The 20,594-nt window shown below is 37.7% G+C and overlaps 1 protein-coding gene across 11 annotated transcripts in view; it reads left to right on the forward strand.

The window, feature by feature from the left end:
• The window catches only part of trol (terribly reduced optic lobes), a 1,731,230-nt gene that overhangs the window by 1,368,205 nt on the left and 342,431 nt on the right, over positions 1-20,594 (forward strand). For all 11 annotated transcript variants that reach the window (XM_090387691.1, XM_090387694.1, XM_090387699.1 and 8 more), the window contains one exon: positions 1,238-1,336. In XM_090387691.1, coding sequence (XP_090243817.1) covers positions 1,238-1,336 — 99 coding nt within the window. The remainder of the gene's footprint in view (positions 1-1,237; positions 1,337-20,594) is intronic.

Here is a 20,594-nt window from a genome sequence, read left to right on the forward strand (position 1 = left end):
AGTAGTGTACCATTGTTACTGTCATTAACAACCCTATCAACCTTTGTTCGTCTGCAAACTTGAACTCTAAGCCTGTTACACCTTCATCAAAATCATTGATAAATATAGAAAATATAAATATAGAAAATGAATGGGAACGAGAGTAGCCTTGCACAGGCGAAGTTTTTATGGCTCAGGAAAATAGATAAGTTTTTTTCTGTTTTATTAACTTAAATTGGCATATTAACTTATTTTCTAGAGTAGCTTTATATTCCTAGTTACAATACATAGTGTAAATTTTAAGAGATTTTGTAGATTGTTACTTAGTATCGGTAAGGGTATCCAATCCACGTGTTTTACAAATTTTGCAGAGCCGTCGAACGGGAAATTTTTTTAGCTGTATTTAGCCGCTTTATTGACTAATTGTTATATTAAATTATTTTCTATAAGTAGCTTATAGACATAGTCAAGATCCTTGGTTTATGCTGAATTGAGACTGCAAGATTTTGTGACCACATCATAGTACCCAATCAAATTGGTCAGACAAGACTTCCCCTTAACAAACCCATGCTGTGTCTGAATGATAACTGCAGTCTTGTCTAGATGATCGTGGAATGCTTCTTTAACCAAAGACTCCATTATTTTCTCTGGAACAGAAGTTAAACATTTAGATTCCTTTCTTGAAAATCTTGGCATGGTGGGTGATGAGCAAGATGGAATGATTCCATCAATGCATTAAGTCAATAGAAATTCTCTACCAAAGGTTTCTAGAATGAACATATGTTGGCAGACTACTAATGGATGTTGTACTGTGACATTCCAGACAGTACCAAAAGAAATCATCTGCATGACAATTTTTAAATTGTACCTCTCTTTTTTACAACAGTACTGGATTATTTTAATTATGTATATAAAGTGTGTATTGGGTTTAGTCTGTAAAAGTTATAAAAATATAATTGTAACCAGTCTTGATTTGTAATGAAATTATCTTAATGTGTACTGATATTATCAGCAATTGTATTACAAAAACTGTAATACAACTGCTAATAAAAAATGAACATATTTGAAATTAGTGCACAAAATTGGTTTATAAAAGTGTTAATATCTTTGATGGAAAAAGGAAACAAGTTTCATTTTGTTGACCAGTGTAATATTAAAAGTACCTTTCAATTAGACCTTAAACCTTAAAATGATTGAACTTGTTTATAGTTTGATCTGAGAATTTAAAAAAAAAAAAAAAATGTTTTCAAATGTTTAGTTGAAGACACAGGATCACTTGTTCCTGAGATAGCAGTTGAAGACAGAGTGATGACAGTACGAGTTGGGGATAGAGCAGAACTTAGATGCTTTGTTAGGGGTAAGCCGCCATTTTCTTATGGTGTGTGTGTGTGTGTGTGTGAGTGTATTGAGCATTGTTTTTTTTTAATCTAAACTAACTCCTAACTTATTTCGATAGCATTTTTTGTAAAAACTTTGTGCATATATTAAAAGTGGATAAAGTACAGCATTATACCCTAATATGGAATAATAAATACTACACAATCATCAGATTGGCTAAAGTTACACAATTATAACTATTTTGCACTTAGAAATTCTCACATTTCATTTTCAAATCTTCACAATTTCCAAAAATATGAGAGCTAAAAATATTCTTATGAATTGCAGAAGTATCTATTAGTTGTACACATTTGTACCATTAGCAAATTCCATTATTACGATCATATATTCTCTGCTATATGGCTTGCTGGTCCATGATAACCACAACTCAATCTTATCTCTCCCTGTCCATAGCCTTCTCCTTTAGCCAACGCCGACCGGGCTAGCCGAGTGGGTAAAGTACCTGCCCGGCAACCCAAAGGTCGCGGGTTCGATTCCCGCCTCGGGCTTGGATCAAAGTACTGCAAAAACCTTGGGAGGTGCAATATGGCCACAGAAGCTGATGCGCCAACAACTACCAAATCAAATCAATCAAACCTTTAGCCAACCTTTGTGCTCTATGTGGCTCTGCATTAAAATGATTGTATGTCTGTTGTTAAATAATACTGAATAAATACTTATTATGATTTGTAACCTCTCATTTTTTTTTTTCCTCAGTTTTGCAAAAAATATTTATAACTTGTTCCATGATAAATTAGAAAGTCATTTTCTTTATAAGACAGCCAGAAAAACCAGACATTAAATAAAGATCTTGATCCCTGGTCTTCTACTAAAATGATTATGCATGTATTGAATAAAAATTAATTTATGCTATTGCGAAAGTTAAGTGCTTCAGATATTAGATTAACAAATAAAGAAAATATTATAGCAAGAACAATTTTACAAAAGTGCTGTACATGTTTGTTCCATATATATTGTATACAAAATGTTGAAAATATTTTATTCTCATTCACTTTGCTTTCCAAAGGTACTGTGCAAATTCTGAAGTTGAACAGAGGTTTATAAGATTGAGCTTTGAGTTTATAAATCAAATTTGAGAAATGGGTGTCAAAAGTTAAAAGATCAAATTGTCATAAATTGGATGTTCTGAAAATTAGGAAATTACTCTATTTATGGAAATTTAAGATGTGTGTATTTTCATAATGTTCAGCTAATGTTATGTGGAAAAAGGTTCTGTCAGGATAACTTTCCTCTCCACGTGGGCATCTGTGCATGGCAAGGGGGAACCTCCCACTGATGCTGCTTGACTTGCAGATTAGCATCACTGGAATCGAATGCCCTTACTTTGGTCCCAGGTTACATTATTGGAATCCAGCATGTGCAGCCAGGTGCTGTGACCCTTGGAAACTTGAAAAGAAGAATCCTGGTGGATGAGGAGTCAAGCCATAATACACCATTCTGTCTTCTGCTGAACAAATTGGGAGGTTCTAGACTGATTTAACTGAGATCAATCAGCTGGCAGTTTTTACTGCTAGGGTCAACTAAATTAAAATAGGTCTCCTTCCCTTGGGTCATAGGGCAGGGTCAGAACTTACTGGAAATTTGGGTATGATGCTCTAAGTGAACTTGGTGTCCTATTTGCATACACAGTACCTGCTAGCTCACAAGTGGATGCCCCTTGTAGGGCTCCATGGCTGCCATGTTACTTAGGGCATCAGGAATTTAATTTAAATCCTTTTTCTTCTTCTGTGGCCCTAACAAAACTTCTACCTAATCAGTCTGATGATACTGACAGTACTTCTGCAAAAAGACAAGAAATGATGACATCAGTGATACCCACTTTTTCTCATCATTCCACCAGAGAGCAAGGAATTGGGGAAATGTCATCCTTCTTCATTCAGAAAGGATTAGAAGGGTTGTTAAAAGATCTTTTAGTTGAAGCCTCTGCACCAAACATGCCCAGAAAATTCTGAAAGGCACTTCAATAAGGGAATACCTATCATCATGCTCCCCATAAAACTCTGAACTCCTCACATGGTGTCATATCAGAGTCATGACTCTGAAGAATAGATTTGCTCTGAATTGAAAGGTCAGGGTGTGAGCTGTCAAGTGAATATTGTTGCACAAGAATGAGAATCTCATTCCTACTCAAATTCTCATCCTTGAATTGTGAGCACCTTGTGGCTCCAAGTTCCATCAATGTAGGTTGCTTAAACTGCCCAATAAGGATTAAATTCCGAATCCACTGAGATATTAAGTGCCAAAAGTATGGCAACTCACAAACAGCCTGTTGTGGCTCCCAAAGACCACAAGAGCAAGGAATGTTCAGTTTTCAAGCCAATTTGTACAAATTGCCAAGGAGAGCACCCTGCATATTCTCAAGTATGCCAGCAGTGAAAGGGAGAGAAAGAAATTCAAAAACTAAAAACTGAACTGAATATTCCCTTTCAAGATTCCAGAAAATGTAACCAACTAGTATATAGCAACAAGCCTTCATACACCCAGAAGGTTTCTGGGAAGTGTACCATCAAGACAGAGATAACTGTACCACCATCAGTGTCATTCACTCCTTGTGCCTGCTATTTACTGAATTCGTCAAAACCAACTCAAAAGAGCTAATCACTTGCCACTATCAATACCTCCTGCTGTACCAACTCAACCAAAGGTGAGCAGTAAGTAAAAACAATCAAAATCACCCCATCTCAGCCACAAGAACAAATGTATGTATTAGTGAAGGAGGCAAGGTGACAGAAGACTCTGTCTTGGAACATTTTGCTGTAGAAAATGAATACTGAACAATGCCCATACTTTCCCAAAAATGATAAATCCAAGTCTGAGAAAACAAAGCCCTGAGCCCTTTGGAAGTTCTCATATGGATCCTTCTAACCTAAATAATGGCCACATTTAAATTCTCACAGTAGAATTTCTGTGGATTCCATAGAAATAGTAATGACATTGAGGTCCACCTATGTAAGTGAGGCAACTTGCTTTTGCTTACAGGAGATATACAGGGTAATTCAAAAATAAGTGAACATATATAATTTGCCTCTGGAACAGTGACCACCCAGATCCTCAGATATGACACTATGAGACTTCTTGTGGGAATATGTCAAGAATCTTGTGTTTGTACCACCTCTTCCTCACAGCCTTAAGGAAATGAAGGAACACATCATAACTGCCATTTCAACCATTGATGGTGATATACGCTACAAAGGGTTTGGGAGGAAATAAATTACAGGAATGATGTGCTGTGTGACATGAGGGGTGCATATTAAGCATTCGTAAGATTATAGAAATACCTGTTATAGTTCCTTTACAAATTGGTTTTGACTACATGTTCATATATAACCTAGTTACTGAGTAATACATTTTTGAAAGTGTTGAGTTCTTTTCGAATCACCCTGTATTTAAAGGCAAACGTTAAACTGCACATTAAAATATGGCTTCAACATTAAATTACGAATTTTAAAAACTTCCTTGAATTTTCGAAAATTTTGTTCTTTTTTTCTCTAGATGCAAGAAAGTAAGTTTATACAGCATCAGCCAAAAAAAAACCTTCCCATCCATTCACTCCAAAAGTTTGTCCAGTTCTTCCTTGAATTTATTTAAGCTATCAACTTCCACAACAACAGATGGAAGTTTGTTTCAGCAATCAACTACCTGCTGGCTAAAGGAAAATTTCTGCACATCTATTCTACAACTGTCTTTCCTCAATTTGAATTTATGACCCCTCATGTTCATAATCTCAAGAGGAAGAATCCCATCAGCATTGAGCCTGCTCAATCCATTCAAGGCCTTATACACCTCAATCAGATTGCCTTGCAGGTACCTAGTCTCTAGAAGCTGCAATTTGCAGAACTTAAGCCTTTCTTCATAAGAGCACCACTTTGTTCCCTTCACCAGTCTTGTTGCCCTTCTCTATATGTGTTCTAGCAACTCTACATCCTTCCTAAAATGAGGCTTTCGGACCTGTATACAGTACTGAAGGTATGGCCTGACCATTGCTTTATACAAAGGGATAATCACCTCCTTATCTCTGCTAACAAAATGCCTGTATATCATTGACAAGATCCCCAATGACCTGCTCTGGCAGCCTGTCGGCACTGCTCAGAGATTACCTCCAGGTCTTTTTCATTCTCCACTACCCTGAGTGGAGAATGAAATGAAGTGTGAGTGTAGTACACAACAGTTGGTACATTTCTCTGGGGTTACTGCTACCCATGTGCAGTACTTTTCATTTGTCAATGTTAAACTTCAGTTGCCACTTCTCAGCCTATCTGCCTATACTTTTCTAGATCCTGTTGAGTAGTGTATACTGTCATTATTGTCATTAATAACCCTGCCAATCTTTGTATCATCTGCAAACTTGGACGTTAAGTCTGATATACCTTGATAATATCATTGATGAATATACAAAACAACAAAGGGCACAACACCGAACCCTGGGGGACTCCAATAATAACATTAGTCCATTAAGAGCAGTGTTCATTGATTACTACTGTTTTCTCACACTCAACTATCCCTTTCTCCATTGTAGCAACTTTCCCTTAATGCCATACTGCTCCAGTTTGTATAGTAGTCTTCCATGTGCAACAAGAACCCAGAATGAAAATCACCTTTCTTTTCCTAGTATACATATTAATTTTTACACTAAAAAACTAACTTTTCCAGCTGCTTGATAACTAGGTGGCACCGCTCCTGCCTCCCCATGGTGTGGCCAGAAACCTGGAAGGAAAAGCTCTCACTCCCAGGGCTGAAAGGAGCAACAATGGACTGTAATTCATGTCCAACCCTACAGCCAACAGTCTCTAAACATACCGAGACTTGCAGAATAGAAGACTATCTCAGTCTTCTGAAAACAATGAAAAAGGACTAACAAATCAGAACCACCAGGTTTTCTGATAATGCATTTGCTATCGACTCAGCCGGTAAGCAAACTCTCTCTCCCTTTGTCATCCAGAGATATCTTGCGAATGCAGCAGGCACACCAAAAATGGTGTAAAGGCTCCAGTTAGGAGATCTTTTAATTGAGACCATGCAAGCACGACATTCTGAATTATTATTAAAAATGTCCTCTATATGCAGAATCTCAATCAAAGTCACACCACATAACACACTGAACTCCTCAAAAGGGGTGATAAGTGAATGGGATTTATTGAATGTCACTGAAGAGGAGATAGTCATGGAATTACTAGAACAGAAAGTAACTCAAGCAAGACGAATCATGGTACAGAAGGACAATAAGCTTGTTCCAACACATAATATTATATTGATCTTTAGTACACCACATTTGCTGATCTCAGTTAAAGCAGGCTACCTGCACTACCATATCTAAGTTTGGTCACTACAGACAGCATGCAGAGGCGAAACCACTTGTCGTAACTATGGATCAAAAAATCATTCACAAACAGATTGTACTGCAAAGGCTCCAGAATGTCAAATTACAAGAGCGATCATTCAGCATATTCAAAATCATGCAACCTCTGGAAAATTAATAAGAATAAGGTCACATATCTTGATATGTGACCTTATTCTTATTTAAGCAAGAAAGCAAATAAAGCCAACAATACCGATACGCTTCCACTGCACTAAAGTGCCACACTGTTTCAACCCCAACTGAAGTATCAGTTCTGCCCAATACATCCATTATGGAATAGGTGGCGCCTCTGTAGCCAGGTGGGCAGGAGCAGCAGTGCTTAGCACACGCTTCTTGATTAGACCAGGGTTCGAGCCCATGCCCACCAAATACGGAGGATGCGGAAAGGTCAGGGAATGACCACCGCATATCTCCCAAGCAATATGGCCTTAGTTGCTAATGCTCCTAAAAACCAAATAACAAACAAACAGCGGAATGGGCACAATCTATACTATCAACACCAGCCCACACACAAAACATGTTCTAGTTGATGAAATAAGTAAAACCCCTATCTCAGTTTCGCCTAAAATGCCATCATGTGATAAAATGTCCAATAAATCACAAAGGCAACAATACAATAAATTGCAAAAGCCAAACTCAGATAGAATGGACTCAGAAAATATAGCTACACATGGTGAAACAGTCCTTGATCTTCATGCTAAAGATGATATGGAGACTGGATTTTCACCTGATCAGGCTGATGACGTAGAGGTTCTGAACATCCCAATTTTCCTATAAAAGATAAAATTAAATATGACCGTCAAAAGCAAACCACTCACAAGAAACACAGACTCTCCTCTTCAGACCCAGATAATGCAGAACATTGTACAATGGTAGAGGTTTACGCAGCAATACCGATGACATCTATGATTTAATCTCCTGATATGGTCCTGTAGCCATTTGCATACAAGAGACTAATCTAACTCCACAAGTAACTCCAATCAAAAATTTTACATTTTACAGAAAAGGTGAACTCTTCATTATCCGCACATGGAGGATTCTAGTTGACTGTAAAATACCTTCTAGAAACATTCCACTTCAGACCCACTTAGAAGCTGTTGCTGTATGTGTATCAGTTGGGCAAATTCTAACTCTAGTATCTCTGTACCTTCCACCTAACAAGACGTGTGCATTCAAAGAACTAGAAGACCTCATAACACAAATACCACCACCTTTTTGTATCCTTGGTGACTTCAATGTGCATCATCCATTGTGGGGATCAGACCACATAGACAATAGAAGACACTTGATAGAGATGATACTAGACCAACTGAATCTAACATTATTGAACAGTGGTGAAAATACTTATACTCACCTTCCCACTGGATCTATGTCAGCAATTGATTTAACTCCCTGTTGCCCCATATTGTATCCCAGTATAGAATGGACAGTTTTAAACGACCCACACAATAGTGATCACTTTCCCAACATATGCAGAATCCAAATGTTACAAACCCCATGCCCTGATTATCGGGTAAAATGGAAATTCTCCAAAGCAGATTGGGAAAAGTTTTCAACCTGCCTTTCTTTTGATAGCCAATTGATCAGACTACAACCCATTGATGTCACAGAGCATATTACCAGGCAAATACTGACCATAGCCTCAGAAGCAATACCTCAAGCCTCCACATGTAAACGCAAAAACCTTAAACACTGGTGGAATGAAGCTTGTACCAATGCCAAAAAGGAAAAAAAATAAAGCTTGGAACCTGTTCCAGAAGTTCCCAACTATCAACAACCTAATTCAATATAAAAGGCTCAAGTCAAAAGTTAGACTAATTAGAAGAAAAGCCAAAAAAGGAATCATGGATGTAGTTTGCCTTCACTATTACAAAGGATACTAGCAGTCATCTCATCTGGAAAAAGATTCGGCAATTAAATGGGAAATATCCATCTCTTCCTTCTCCCATCTTAATCAAAAATGGACGGGAAATATCTTCTTCTGAAGAAATAGCTAATGCCCTTGCAGAGACTTTCTACCAAACATCTGCCACTTTAGCATTTGGCAGCTCCTTTCTTAAAATCAAAGCTTCGGCTGAAAGGTATAAAATAAAATTCCATACTACCCAATATATTGCCTACAATCAACCGTTTAACCTATTTGAACTGCAAAAGGCATTAAATAGATCACCAAACAGTGCAGCTGGACCTGATGGAATATATTATATAATGCTGAAACATATAAACAGTATGGCCTTGAATTTACTATTAATGTTCTATAATCAAATTTTTCTTGAAGGTACATATCCATCTTCCTGTCTTCACTCCATAATTTTAGCCTTTCCTAAACCAGAAAAAGATCACTCACTTCCAGAAAATTACCAACCTATCTCTCTAACCAGCTGCTTAAGTAAAATCCTAGAAAGAATGATACACAGATGCCTTACCTGGGCCCAAGAACCCTGGTTTCAAAGAGGGGATGTAAGCGTACACCCTTGTCTCTATTAATGGAATTGCTAGCTGCTCCAATACGTAAACTCTCAAGCCATTCACGGTCCCAGAACCCCTATGCATGATCCGTGATGACAGCATCCTCCGGGGAGATTTGATGTTGCTTCTCCCAGAAATGTTCTGCCACGGCAGACTTCCCATAGTTTGCAGACTTTATTGCATTCATATGCTCCCCCAGACGGTCTTTCAGTCATCGCCCCGTCTCACCTACATAACACACCCCACAATCTGGGCATTTAATTTCATATACCACCCCATTGTTGGCTTCTTTCGTTATGGAGTCTTTGACACAAGATATCACTGTGTACAACCTCCGTCTCAGGAGTTGCACACAGCGTATCTGGCACCCCCAAATTATTTGTGCAATGTGGACTGAAACCCCTCTTTGAAACCGTGGTTCTTGGGTGAGATGAACGGTTTCAGCTAGTGCTCCCGAGCCATTTGCGGTTCCGGTGCATAAATGGGAAATTCCGGCCTTACTCCCAAGGAACCATATGACAAGTGCCGTGGATCTGCTATTTAAGGATGTGCCACACAGCAGAAATATGCTGTTGAGAAAGGAGATCGCTATCTCCAAAAGCTACAGTTGTTACGGTATTTTATTAACTGTTTTTAATCGCTTTTATCATCATATTTTTATATATATATTTTATATTTTTTGTATTTTATTGTAAATTAAATCACATCAGTTTTAGACTACTATATATTTTATTTTGTTTCATTTAATTTCATTTTATACGCTCGTATTTTATTTTATTTTATTGTAAATAAAGTGTTTTAGTTGCAGGTTTGGAATTTGTTTATTTGAATACCGGCTGGTGTAAAGTCTAATTGTTCAATATGAATTGTCCCAGCCTTGTAGGCCTATTTAGACATATCCTTAATAGCTGTGGTCACTCCGTAGTGCGGCGCATCTGCGAATTTGAGAGATATAGCATGACGGAGGCCAAACAGAAACAGCATTTAAGATTTGCGTACAGATGTAAGGCACATGGCCTAGTTCCCTATGGGTTCCGCATAAAGATGCCTTTTGATGATGATCGTTTAGTTAGGGCTACCAATTGGTTCCAAAAAAAGGATTTTGTGTATCTGGATCCACAAACTACATGATGATCTAAGGATTATCAGAAGACAAATTGGTTTGGCTCTAGAATGTGTGAATAATATATCTCCTGTACATCGATCATTGGTAGCGAAATTAGTCTTGGAGAAAACAACTAAGGTTTCAGATGTGTATAAACAGAGGCAAATCAGCAAAGAGGAGACAGTGATTACACATGACCATGTTAATACTAATTTTATTTGTAATCTCAGTAGAAAGCAGCTAACTAAGGAACAGGAGGGGGTTTTAAGCTTGGGTACCAAGTTTGCTCTGATGCCCAACAAACCGCCCATCACGGAAATAGCCATGGGCATCGAGAGAGCCGTTTATAAGTTACCAGTGATCCAGGCTGATGAAGTACGCATTAGAACTGCAGGTATCCTGAGCCAGGCCGAGTCGGCCCCCTCCAACCTTAGTACTAGTCAGAAAAGGGCTTTGAGGGAACTTAAACAAGATGATGAAATCATAGTCTTACCTGCGGACAAGGGTAGAGCCACAGTTATTTTAGACAAGGAGCAATATTTTAATAAACCTTTGGAATTATTGCAAGCTACCACTACGTACAAAGTCGTCCGTAGAAATCCATTGGTTAGTGTGGAGCGACAAGTGAATAACCTTATACAGCATTGGCACAAGTCAGGATGGATATCCAAGGAGGTATATTGGTCATTACATGCTGCTGGATGCCGCTTACCCAGATTCTACGGGCTCCCCAAGATACATAAAGTGGGTGTACCACTCAGGCCAATTGTATCATTTGTAAATAGTCCCATGTATGCTCTATCAAGGTACCTAGCCAAGTTGATCGCACCCATAGTAGGATGTTCCAACTTGGTTATCAAGAATAGCAAAGAGTTTGTGGATTTTATAAAAGGACAGACTATACGAGAAGACAAGATTATGATTTCTTTCAATGTTACATCATTGTTCACTTGTATCCCTATTAAATTCGGAGTCCAGTGTGTTAGAATGGCATTAGAAAAGGATGTTTTGTTAAGTACTAAGTCTCCTCTTAGTGTTAATGATATTTGTGAGGGTGTGGAGTTCTGTTTATCCAGTACCACAATGGTTTTCCAAGATGTCATGTATAAGCAGGTCCATGGCACACAGCCATGGGTTCCCCCATTAGTGCCATAGTGGATAACTTAGCTATGGGGAAGTTAGAATTTTTGGGGGTCTAGAATTTCCCATGCATAAATGGAAAAGATTTGTTGATGACACATTCACCATTATACAAAAGGGGAGGGAGGATCAGATACTTGATGTACTTAATAGCTTCTCCCCTTTTATTAAATTTACTTTGGAGGTGGAAGCAGAGGGAACCCTACCATTCCTTGACGTGTTGGTTATTAGGGATGGTTGTAGGCTCAAGACCAAGGTGTTTAGAAAGCCCATGTGCTGAGGTCAATATACTCATTATACCTTGGCACAAGCCAGCCAACACAAGGGTAGTGTTGTCAAGGCTTTAGTAGATAGGGTGTGGTCCCACTGTAGCACCTCAGAGGACAGAGATAACGAAATTATTCATGTCACGGCAGACCTCAAGAAATGTGGCTACCCACAGAGGGTGTTGGACAGAATTATTAGAGGAGCGGAGTCCACACGTACTGAGCCGTTTGCCCCTGTGAGCACTGCATACATTCCTTACTATCCAGGCCTTTCAGACCACATTGCATGAATAATTCGGGGGGTGCCAGATAATACGCTGTGTGCAACTCCCGGGATGGAGGTTGTACACAGTGATATCTTGTGTCAAAGACCCCATAATGAAAGAAGGCAACAGTGGGGTGGTATGCGAAATTAAATGCCCGGATTGTGGGGTGTGTTATGTAGGTGAGACGGGGCGACGACTGAAAGACCGTCTGGGGGAGCATATGAATGCAATAAAGTCCGCAAACTATGGGAAGTCTGCCGTGGCAGAACATTTCTGGGAGAAGCAACATCAAATCTCCCCGGAGGATGCTATCATCACAGATCATGCACAGGGGTTCTGGGACCGTAAATGGCTTGAGAGTTTATGTACTGGGGCAGCTAGCAATTCCATTAATAGAGACAAGGGTGTACGCTTACATCCCCTCTTTGAAACAGTGGTTCTTGGGCGAGATGAACAGTTTCAGCTAGCGCTCTCCCGAGCCATTTGCGGTTCCGGTTCCGGCCTTACTCCCGAGGAACCATATGACAAGTGCCGTGGATCTGCTATTTAAGGATGTGCCACACAGCAGAAATATGCTGTTGAGAAAGGAGATCGCTACAGTTGTTACGGTATTTTATTAACTGTTTTTATCGCTTTTATCATCATATTTTATATATTTTTATATATATATTTTTTGTATTTTATTGTAAATTAAATCACATCAGTTTTAGACTACTATATATTTTATTTTATTTCATTTAATTTCCTTTTATACGCTCGTATTTTATTTTATTTTATTGTAAATAAAGTGTTTTAGTTGCAAAATTGGAATTTGCTTATTTGAATACCGTCTGGTGTAAAGTCTAATTGTTCAATATGAATTGTCCCAGCCTTGTAGGCCTATTTAGAGATATACAATTAACTTTCAAATCGCATGCAAATGAACCATTAAGCTTTGAACTCATTATGGGAGAAAACTCAGACATAAAGGAACTCTACATACCTCAGTTTAATAAACCTTACCAATCAGATCTAATATTCCAACATCCAGTGTTAACATAACTGAAAATAACAAAACTTGAATAGGTGCAATATAGCCGAAGCAGCTTTTGCGCCACGAAACTACAAACAACAACAACATGTTGAATTCTCTTGGAATTCTTCCACTTGCTCAGATTATAAACCTGAGGGGCATAAATTCAAATTGAGGAAAGACAATTGTAGAATAGATGTGTGGAAATTTACCTTTAGCCAGCAGGTGGTTAATTGCTAGAACAAACTTCCATCTGTTGTTGTGGAAGTTGATAGGTTAAATAAATTCAAGGAGGAACTGGACAAACTTTTAGAGGAATTGATGTGTGAAATTTTTTAAATTTTTTTTCTGGCTGATGCTACGTAAGCTCATACACTTCTGCTTTCTTGCCTCTACTACTACGAACAAACCTACCAGTCATCTGGCAAGTACACAAAAAATTAATACTGGAGGAAGTGGCATAGGTAAATTCATTATGGGCTTGGATGAAAACTTGTAAAAGGACTCCCCCCCCCTCCTCCCAAAACAAAATGACCTATGTACACTCAGTGAATACTGAATTATGACCACCTACCTAATATGGTGTCAGGTCACCATTCACACAGATAACAGCTGTTATTTGCCTAAGCATTGACTCCACTAGACGACTAAAGACTGTAGGAATCTGTAGTCATGCTGCCTGGAAGGCTTTCCATGGTGTTGGAATAGATGACGGTTGCGTGTCCATATGCATTACTTCCCATTCCAAAACATCCCACAGGTGTTCAATTGGATTGAGGACAGGATGGATGTGTGAATTTTTTTTTTTTTTTTTTTTTTTGGCTGATGCTACATAAGCTGATATACTTGCTTTCTTGCATCACATGCCTCCATTATTACTACTAGTACTACCCCAGGTATGCTTATGTTTAACTCCAACAATTTCTCCTCCACTTTGCTCTCATTTATTACAAAATCATTAAGCTCCCTATTAGAGTTTTTAATAAACTTCTGTCCTCCACTTCCCTGAATAACTCCTCATGTGTGAATGTAAATGCAAAATATTCATTTAGTTTGTTAGTTACCTGAGCAAGATCATCAACAGTTGAACCATCGATATCAAGTGGACCAATCTGATTCATCCCCTTCCTTCTAGAATTTACATAAGTAAAGAACTCTTTGCTGTTTTTCTTTGCATCCTTTGCCAAAGATTTCTCGTAACGTCTTCACTTGCTTAATCTCCTTTGTGACTTGATTGAAGACTAGCCTGATAATTTTCATGCATCCTATGCAATATTTTTTTCTGCCATGAGTCTCATTAGTTCATCTGACATCCATTTAGGCCTAAACTTTGAATAGTATTTCTTAATCAGTATGAAAAGCCTAGTAGCTTCCAAGATTAATTCCTTTAATGCTTCCTATTTAAAATTTGCTGTTGGTAACATCATCAGTTTGTCCCACTGTATAGAATTTAAAAACTGTTTGAGACCACCGTAGTCACTGTTACGAAAGAAAAATAGCCTTCTGTTTACCCCTGATGGTAGTCACATCTTTAAGTAAATCCCACATCAGCACACTGTGGTTCCTTTATTTACAAATTTGTAATACATAAATAATTACTGCTGTTATTCAGATCAAGAGTATTACTTCCTATGGTTGCATCTTGAACATGCTGCCATAGAAAACAGTCATTCAATAAATTCACAAAAGTCTTGCCAGTGTGGGAGTGACCAACCCACAAGTTTCAGTCAATATCTGGGAAGTTAAAATACCCCATTATAAGTCATTCTGATTTACTGGCCCACTCTATTTCTGTGTTTAACTGTTTGTTGTACTGATCAGAGTCATTAGGCCTATAACACACTCCTACTCTCATTTTTGCTTTACCTGTGCTTATGTCACACCAAAGTCACTCAGCATTGCATTGTCCATCTATGTAAACTGGATTTCTCGGGTGATTCATAGACTAAAAGACTAAAATCACAGACTGCTGTTATTTAAGAAACACTTCCTTAGATTTTGTTTCTTAAATAACAGCATAACCCTTCCTATCCTTTCTGCACATATTGTACTCCCAAAATTCTAATTCTGCACTGCATATATCTGTGTCAAACCACATCTCTGATATCCCAACAATATCCACCTTTAATGTCTTGACCAGCACTTAAAATTCATCAAATTTATTTGTCGCACTCCTAGCATTGATGTACACACACAAGTATACATCCACCTGTTCTTACTCTTAGTTACTCTAACACAGCCCATGTATTTACTTGTTCCATGGGCCGACTGGGCTAGCCAGGTGGGTAAAGTGCCTGCCTGGCAACCCAAAGGTCATGGGTTCGAATCCCTCCTCAGGCTTGAATCACTGTAAAATGCAAAAAACTTGTTCCATGATGACTCCCAGCAGTCATTGAAATCCCCAGCACCTTACTTTCCAGGCTGCTGCTCATTCTAATGGAAGCAGTAGTACAAGAATCACTTTCACCTCTGCCTGAAGCTATTGTTAATCTTTTAGTCTGTGAATCACTCCACCAAGCTTGCAGTTTTCCGTCCCACCTAACACTGTCTCTATGTCATCAGCAAATATTCTTACACCCTTTCTATTTAAGTGTTTCCCATCCCTGTAGAAGCAGTCTCCCCAGTTAACAAGCACAGACTACACTGAAAAAGATTCTATCTCATGGACCTTGAATGATCTCTCCACGACCAGATTAATTGACAAGGTTCTCATTGTATGCTTCCTATCGTGTCTGGGCAGAATTGCAGACACTTTCAAATTTTACCCTATCTCGCAACTTTTATTCAACATTGATCTCTACTTGTTAAGTAAATCTGCAGACTCTTAATGTCATTAGTCCCAACGTGTACAACAATATCACCCTTTGTGCCCTTAAGAGATGATATCTGCTCTACTTCATCAACTTTTCACCCCTTTCAGATATACCCTGCTGGTTCTATACCACCTATCCTTTTTGCATAATATATTTCCCATCTCCCTGAGAATAGGCTCCGAAAATAACTAGCTCCTGTGGGACCAGTGGATTCTGTCTTGATGATTGCTGCTGTGTTGCCTGATGCAAGAGTGAGCTCTGGAGTTGAGTTGGGCAGTTCAGAGATTGATGGGCCCCTCATTTTAATTTCTTCAAGGGCATCTAGTGTTACACAAATAATGTTTAAGAAGATATATATGCATGACTTTTTGTGCATTATAAAATATGGAAATGGTAACTTTTTTTTTTTTTTTTTGTGTACTCTTAAGTTTGTCTGTGTAATTATTTTATTTTTTTTTTTGTTTTCAAATGGCTGAAAACATAGCAACCAGTAGTTCCATTTTATTTGGATCCTGATGTCCCAGTGCCCCCAAATAAGTTTTGAGGATTATGCTTCATTCTGATTTTCATGCAATGCTATTTTCCTGAACTAGATGTACACAGTTAAAATTAATAATATATATATATATATATATATATATATATTTTTTTTTTTTTTTTAAATTTAGCATGAATTAACATTATTGAAGTACAAGGACATCTTAAAAAATCATCAGTGTGAACTGTATGTTTTTTGCATGCTCATGCACTACTTAACAGTATTGTGTTGTACTATTTTTATGATTAAAATAACTGTGGTAAACAGAAGCATTTTATAATTAATGATAAAACAGAGCTGAAATATTTTCTCTTCATTTAGTAAAATTACTATGCATAAATGCATAAGGTAGCATATTTGAACAAATAATTTGTTAGTGTTGAAATATTTACATTATAAGAGACATACTGCAACATTCCCTTGATAGCCAATGACCAAGAACCACCTTGAAGATGAATAATGGTGTTTATGATTTTAAGTATTGGACCTGGTGGTCATACTGATATGAAAAAGCTCACTTAAAATGAATTAAATGTAAGAAATTCAACTATAGGCAAAACCATGTCAAGCCTTCCATACATCTAGATAAGATATTTCCAAACTTTTATACTTTGCGCTCCTTCCAATTTTTCATGTATTTCACATGTCCCTTCCCCCAAGTTCCAGAACAAGTGCAAATAAATGAATTTTACTTAATTTAGCTATGAATATTCATACTTTTATAAATTAATATATATACTTCAATATATTTAACTCAAAGAAATAAAAAAAAATGCATCATACCTGGATTGGTTTGTTGATTTTTGTATAAAAATTTCTTAATGAAAGCAACAAGCACTCCCCAAAACTAAATGTGCTCCTGGGGTTCCAAATGTGTAGGGAAGAGCATGCCCCCCACTTTTGGAACCTCTGGTCTAGATTCTAGCCTTGAATGGGTTGAGCACGCTGAATTCTGATGAGATCCTTCCACTTGTTCAGATTACGAACCTAAGGGGGCATAAATTCAAATTAAGAAAGGACAGATGTAGAATAGATGTGTGGAAATTTGCCTTTAGCCAGTGGGTGGTTAATTGCTGGAACAAACTTCCATCTGTTGTTGTGGAAGTTGATAGGTTGAATAAATTTAAGGAGGAACTGGACAGGCATTTGGAGGGAATGGTGTATTTTTTTTTTTTTTTTTTTGTTTTTTTTTTGGCTGATGCTGCATAAGCTCATACACTTGCTTTCTTGCATCACATGCCACTACTACTACTACTACAACTAAAAAAAAATGCTATCCTTCACTGCTTGAAAAGGTCCCAGAAATACTAATGCTTTTCAGCACTTGAATTGCTCTTGCGGTTAACACATTGGAGACAATCGCTGTCCTTCCACACCATGCGGGAAGGGTTTGAGTTCGATTCTTGTCTAAACAGGAGGAATTTTTGTGCTTTTTTTTTTTTTCAGTGTAGCTGAGTTAATCAGCTCTGTTCATCTAACAAACTGACTGAAGAATGTGTGCTATTACAGAACACAATATACTGACCCTTCAATCTTCCATGGGAGATTTTCTTCTGAATTGGCTTCTCTAATTACCCCATGCTTTCCCCAAGCTTTTTCTCAACAACAAACTTTCAAAGTACACATTCGATGTTAGTGATCCTCTAGACCAGCGGCTCCCAAACTACTGACATCTGTGGATGCCTACATATATAAATAAAAACACGTTACTTGATACCCCTTCTGAATGTTTCGTGGACCTCAGTTTGGGAAACACTGCTCTAAGCACTTCAGGTTGTAACTTGGTGACGACCACTTCTCCAATGGAGTTTCTCTCATGTTTGCCATTACAAGAGTGTGAAATGGGACAATAATCATATCTATTCTTCTTTTCCTTAATTGGATTGCTGTTTAAATCTTCCTGATCCTATTGTTTGCTCAGATTATACTAGTGAAATTATTCTTGTGGGATGAAATTCTTTATTCTGCATTTCATTCTAAAATCTTATCCTTTATTTGAAACTTATTTTTCCAATAAACGTTCAAGCTAAGAATGTAATATATTGCAATTAACTTGTGTTAATCTCCAGCTTCATTTTTTGCCTGCACTAAAGCTCACAACAATTGCAAAGCAGTTATTAATCAATCCAAATTCAGTTTTGAACAGCCTAATGGTGAAAAATCTACTTCTTGCCTCAGGGGCTCACATCTGGTGAGCATGGACTTGGCAAACCCAGCATACTGAGCTGGATATCATCATCCTTCTTATCTTTCTTGCCTTCTTGGTGATTCCCTTCTATCTCTCTCTCTCTCTCTCTCTCTCTCTCTCTCTCTCTCTCTCTCTAAGGGTAACTCAGGAATTTTTTTTGGCTCTCTTGCCAAAGCTATTGGCAACAAGAATGCTATGTGTTTGAGTCAATGACTATATAGTATGTAAAAGCAACCTCAGGTGTTGGAATGCAGTATGACGTAAGGGTTGATGGAGGAATTAAACATGATGAAGCAGCACATCCCAGGATAGGGGGGGGGGGAGAATGATTGACAAAATTGTTATTGTTATTTGATTTTTAGGAGCATTAGCAACTAAGGCCATATTGCTCTGGGATATGCGGTGGTCATTTCGTGACCTTTCCGCATCCTCCGTATTTGGTGGTGACGGGCTCGAACCCCGGTCTAATCAAGAAGCATGTACTACGCACTGCTGCTTCTTCCCACCTGGCTACGGAGGCGCCGATTGACAAAATAGCATAAAGTAGACACTGAACTCTGTATAAGACAAATATAGCAAGAAAATAGCATCTTGATACTTTATATCATTGCGTCAATACTTTATAGTCATTGATGTCAGCACGTAGCATTTTTTTATCTCCACTGCAGCACACTGGCTTACACCTTATGGCCAACTCCATGACTCCGGCACAGAAATACAGTAAGTACTGTTCCTGACCCTCTATTCCTACTCTCTATTTCAGCCTTTATGGTTATCTTTTGCCTTTGGCTTTTAGTAATTTTTTAACTACTTATCATTTCTCCACCTCTATCGGGTCATCCATTAAATATATGCCAGCATTCCGTACACTATTAGCTATGATTAACCCGACTTCCTCACTTATATTATAACTTGGTTTCTTTATACCCACCATGTGCTGCATACATTTCATGTTAGAAACAGTCATTACTTCTTGTTGCATTTTCCTGGCCTTTGGTGGCTGACCCTTGAGAAAGACATTGAAATCAGAGTTTGCAACATTAAGTACTTTTAGTATATTATTTTTGATATTTTGTTTTTACCTTTATTTTTGCAGGTACAAATTCACTTATAATATGACTTCTATTTCCGGTCTTATTCCATGCTTTCGACTTGTGGTTTTATTATACTACCTACTCACCACTTGCCACATTAATCACCTAATCTTCTACAATTATTTATTTATTTATGGTTGTTGGGTGCTTTCTACTCTCTACATATTAGTAACCCACGTCTATAATCATTCAAATATTCCTCTTATAGTGTCTCTAGTGTCTATTACTATTATACTGGATATATAGAAAATAGATATAGTATATAATATCAATGACTTAAAACTGTAAAAATAATGAAAAGATGAAATAAACTGGATATGTCGAATGCACTAAAGTGTGCACAGCAGCAGCAAAGGATGCAAATGTGTGTGTGTATATATATATCTATATTTAAATAAATATGAGTTACACGATGGCAAAAAGCAAATATTATTATTGTCATTAGCTATATGGTGCAAGGAACCTTAAGGCTTATGCTGCACCAGCCAAAAAAATTTCAGAATTACCCTGAGAGAGAGAGAGAGAGAGAGAGAGAGAGAGAGACCCTGGGTGTGCCCAGCCCATACTCACCAGATGAGCCCGTGGAGTTACCAAAATATAAATAATTTTAAAAAACAATTAAAAAATGGTGACCTGTGAAATAAAAGATTACATGAAAATAAAGGTAATGGTAGCTGGAATCAGATAAGGGTGGGTAAATTTGGATATGGTTTAAGAAGGGGGAAATAAAACAAAAATGCAATTAAATCTGACGTCAGAAAGGTAAACGTTGATACATGATCAGGTATTTCATCAGGGGACTACACCTGACCATGTATCAAAAGACTGCATTGCTATACTTGACCAAAACTGAGTAAGAGAAATGTTGAAAATAAACCATATCAGATTGAAAAGCAATATATATCTGGATATTTGTAAGAAATATATCCATAGACAGCAATATATCTCTGAATATATCTCTTCAATTCTG

This window comes from Mastigoproctus giganteus, chromosome 13, assembly GCF_048544385.1.
Source record: "Mastigoproctus giganteus isolate SK-2022 chromosome 13, ASM4854438v1, whole genome shotgun sequence".
Taxonomy (NCBI): Eukaryota; Metazoa; Arthropoda; class Arachnida; order Uropygi; family Thelyphonidae; genus Mastigoproctus; species Mastigoproctus giganteus.